The sequence below is a fragment of the Papaver somniferum genome, unplaced genomic scaffold (genome assembly GCF_003573695.1).
Source record: "Papaver somniferum cultivar HN1 unplaced genomic scaffold, ASM357369v1 unplaced-scaffold_95, whole genome shotgun sequence".
Taxonomy (NCBI): domain Eukaryota; kingdom Viridiplantae; phylum Streptophyta; class Magnoliopsida; order Ranunculales; family Papaveraceae; genus Papaver; species Papaver somniferum.
Window position 1 is genome coordinate 77,826 of NW_020652637.1, and position 3,901 is coordinate 81,726.

General features: G+C 38.6%; 1 protein-coding gene across 1 annotated transcript; it reads left to right on the forward strand.

The window, feature by feature from the left end:
- The first annotated feature begins 654 nt into the window (after window positions 1–654).
- LOC113346155 lies at window positions 655–3,552 on the forward strand. The gene is made up of 2 exons (XM_026589746.1): window positions 655–1,125; window positions 1,379–3,552. Exon 2 carries the CDS (start codon window positions 1,497–1,499, stop codon window positions 2,802–2,804), a length of 1,308 nt encoding a protein of 435 aa, XP_026445531.1. The 5' UTR covers window positions 655–1,125; window positions 1,379–1,496; the 3' UTR covers window positions 2,805–3,552.
- The last annotated feature ends 349 nt before the right edge of the window (window positions 3,553–3,901 follow it).

The following is a 3,901-nucleotide window of genomic DNA, read 5'->3' on the forward strand; positions in this document are numbered from 1 at the left end:
CATTTGTCTTCATATGTTTACTGAATCTTCTTCTTTTGCCTGACACTTCTTTTTCTTTTCCGTTCTGTTCTCCAGGTGATTCTGATATCATCAAAACCCTTCCCGGTGACCAGTAAGCGAAGAAAGCTAGCGGATCCAATCGATAGATCCAGAATTTTTCTTGTTTGGGTTGACTCTTTTTCTATCTAGTATGAGTTGAGTTATAGTGAAATTGAATCAGGCTATTTCAAATTTATAAGTCCGAAAGAACACATTAATACTGAATGTTTTTTGGTAGCTGAATCTGAAAGTATGTTCTTGCACTTTATGAATGTCGTGTGAGACTATTGTTGTGTGTTTTCTTTCTAACATTTCAACCTAGAACTCAATTTGTCTGGGAAAATGACAGGAAAATCTGTCTTTGAATTCTGACAGAAAGTACTGATTGGTACCGGAACCGTACATGGTACCGTACGTGTACCGAATGGTACCGGAACCGAGTTACAAGGTACAAGTACCGGTCCAAAATTTTGGAACCGAGCCTAGGGAGATACAGGTACTCGGCCTGGGCAGGAACCGAGCCGAACCGTACCGTGTGCACCCTTAGCAAGAGGGGAAATAAAATATATGAAAGTATACCGCGCACTACTTTAACTTCAGCCAATAGTACAAAATTATAAACCCGAAATAGAGAAAAAACGTTCTCACACCTGAAACCCGTTTTCTTACTGGTTTTTTTCCTTTCAAAATCCCAAACCCTAATTCTACAGATTTCAATGTTCCTTTCAATTTTTCTCTGCTAATTTCTAGGGTGGCCAGCCCAATTCAACAGCAAACTCATCTATTAGATTAGTCCTTTCAAAACCTGATTTTGTCCCTGCGTTTTGTTGATTCAAATTTCCTTCTGATCTTGGTGTTGTTCTTTCAAGATCCATTATTCATGGCGACATCTTAAATCACCCTTACTTTTATAAATTCAATCAATTACTTAGGTATTATTTCAAAATATATCAACGAGTTTTAGATAAGAATTTCAATAAGAAGCAGACGTGGTGGCTTTCCTCTTCATCCCTCTTTCGGCGGTGAATTTCTTTCTTCTAGAATGTATGGTATTTCACATCTTCCTACTATGGGTTATCAAATCAGGTATTTATGATTTCGTACCATATTGGTTTTTATGAAGATTGGGTAAAACCAGAAGTTATTTTGCTATTGGATAATGTTTAGGCTATCATTTTTACAAAGCAGCTGCCTGGCTCTTATGTACACTTGCCATTATTTTGAACTACAATTTCAATACCTCTTTCATTTCAAACATCCTGCTTCTGTGCTGTCTTTGAAAGTTCCTTTTGTTGATGTTCTCTGACATGTTTGTCTCTCGTTCTGCATAAATCAATAGGTCCTGTCATTACAATCTCAACATGAGTTTCCCCTATTTAAACCTCAATCCCTGAAGAATGCACTCTACCTAGCTCCAACGAATTACAACCCAAACTATTTGCACTTCAAACCTTTCAATGTTATTAAACTGTTTTTTACCCTTCTTTTTCATCATGCCTGCTGTTTGGAATGGTGACTTAGATCAACTCACTCACATGCTTCAAGCCTCCATGAGACTAGACACTAGTAGAAACCTTAATATCCAAAACCCAAATGCCCATCAAAATGTCCCTCATAATCTGTGGAGATATTGTCTTATTGCGGTTTTTTTTACTCTACATGGTGTAAATGCATGGCATCTCAGATGTGCATTGAGGAAAAAATGGAGAGTCGGAGGAGGTATGTCTGTGAGGCAATTCGAAGTTGAATATTATCTTATCAGATTTCAGATTTATCATGAATTTGTTAGAGTGGTTAGACATGGGTCTCGAGCTATTTTGAATGATATATTCATGATTAGTGTTTGGCATGAAGACCAAGACTTCAGACAAATTAACCTTACTCATGTTGAGCTGAACATCACTATAAGAGGATTAACATTAGAACAACTTGAAGACTTTGATGATGTTAGAGGATATGTGTTCCATGTAGGAGAAATTATTGCTTTTGATCAGCCTATTTACACTCAGCAAGGTACTTATGAGATGACAGTTAAAGTATCAATGAATATCTTCAACACTTTAAGAGAAAACACCATCGCAGACAATGGAAGAGGAGGCTTAAACACACTCACCTTTGAATATCACGATTTACCTTTCATTTTTTGCGAGTTCTGCAGAAGGCTGGGTCATAGACATGAGGACTGTGCTCAAAACAGGCAAGCTCAGAACCTGGTACAAAATGGATATCAACTGCCTGCTACACCAGCCATGTACCCTCCTCTACATCAACAAGAAGACGACGATGATATGGAAGATTTAATAGGGAATGCAGATGATGAACATGGATTTTTTAATGATGACAGTGATACCTCAAGTACCAGTAGAAGCAACCACTCTGCAGCCTCAAACAAATATGAAATCAGCATTACAGATCATAATGAAGCTATCCTTCCCGAAGAGGAGAAACATATAGCAGGTATAAACCAGGAAATTTCACTACCACTTTCACCTCCTTATGTTGTAAACCCCCATCTATGGGATGAGTTCGGTTTTTATACCCCAGAACCAAAAGAAACAGTTGATCTCCCAAATCCCTATGAACTCACATGGGAAACAACCACCACATCCTCTGCCAAAAGACCAAACCCTAGCCATTACATCTACTCCTTCCTTCCTGAAGATTTGGCAAAGTTTGATCCCATAGAGTTATATCCAGCTGCAAATACTGATCCTTCGGCTGCTTCATCCTCTAGACCTCTTATCTGGCCTACAATAGATGATTAAAGAGCCTGGATGCTTCAAGAACCTAATAAGAAAAGACGGAAGATATTTCAAGAACTGGCAGCAAAACATCCAACCGTGCTTGTGGACATCTACCAGGCTGAAACTTCATCCCCACCGGACTCCCCTCAAGTTAGGCCAGATACTGTTCCTATGGATATATGGGCATGTTTGGGATATGAAGATCATTCTAATGCATATATGGAAGAAATTAAGGAAGAAATCAGGGAACAACCATGCATCCAAGATCGCAAAGGCAAAGGAATCATGAAGAATCAATAAACCCACAATCCCTACTCAAGTTTACTATGTTTCTCTGACTTGGCAATTACAGGTTACAATTGAAGTTAGTTTACTGATCGGAGTTTGCTTATCGCTTGGGCTGGCCAGCCGTCTTTGTTCTCTTATACCTTTATCTGTTTCTTGTCTAGGATAGTTAATTCCTGTTTCTAGAGTGTCTTAGTGTTGTAATCTCTTTATTCCAAAGGTTTTTCGTTTCTTGTTAGTTTCTTTAGCTTACTTGTTACTTGGTCTGTGAGTTGTAAAGTATCTTCAGTTCTGCAATTTCTTGTGTTGTAATAGTGTGCAGTGTGAAGTTGATTTCCTCTGTGTCTTAGTTATAGTAGAGTTTCAACCTTGTGGCTTTGGTTTGATCTTCTGAGTCTGTCTCTTTGTAGTTCTGTCGTAGTAAGTTTGTAATAGTGTGCCTTGTATCTGAGTGAGTTGTTTGTAATAAAGGTGTGTTTTGGTATTTTTTGTTTCTCCTCTTGTGGGCTTGGTTTCTCGTTGATTACTATTGGTCCTAAAATACAAGTGGTACTATAGTTTGTGATACAACGAGCTTCCTAAGCCCACAACTTTAACGACACCTGAGAAGCTGCAGACTCTTAATTGTGCTGTTGGACCTACAACTCACTCCGGAGATTCTCTACGATTAACTGAGTGGTCTCAATACCAACAGTTTTTTGTTTTTACAAGTATTCCAGACATTCAAAGCTTTGTAGTTGTTTCAATCGCATCATCAACGTCAACCATGGCCAGTAACATCTCCGCTCTAGCTTGGAACTGCCAAGGTATCAACCAAGATACCACGATCCAAC

Coding starts and splice junctions, on each gene's coding strand:
- LOC113346155 (XM_026589746.1), top strand. CDS start 1,497: ATGTTATTAAACTGTTTTTTACCCTTCTTTTTCATCATGCCTGCTGTT.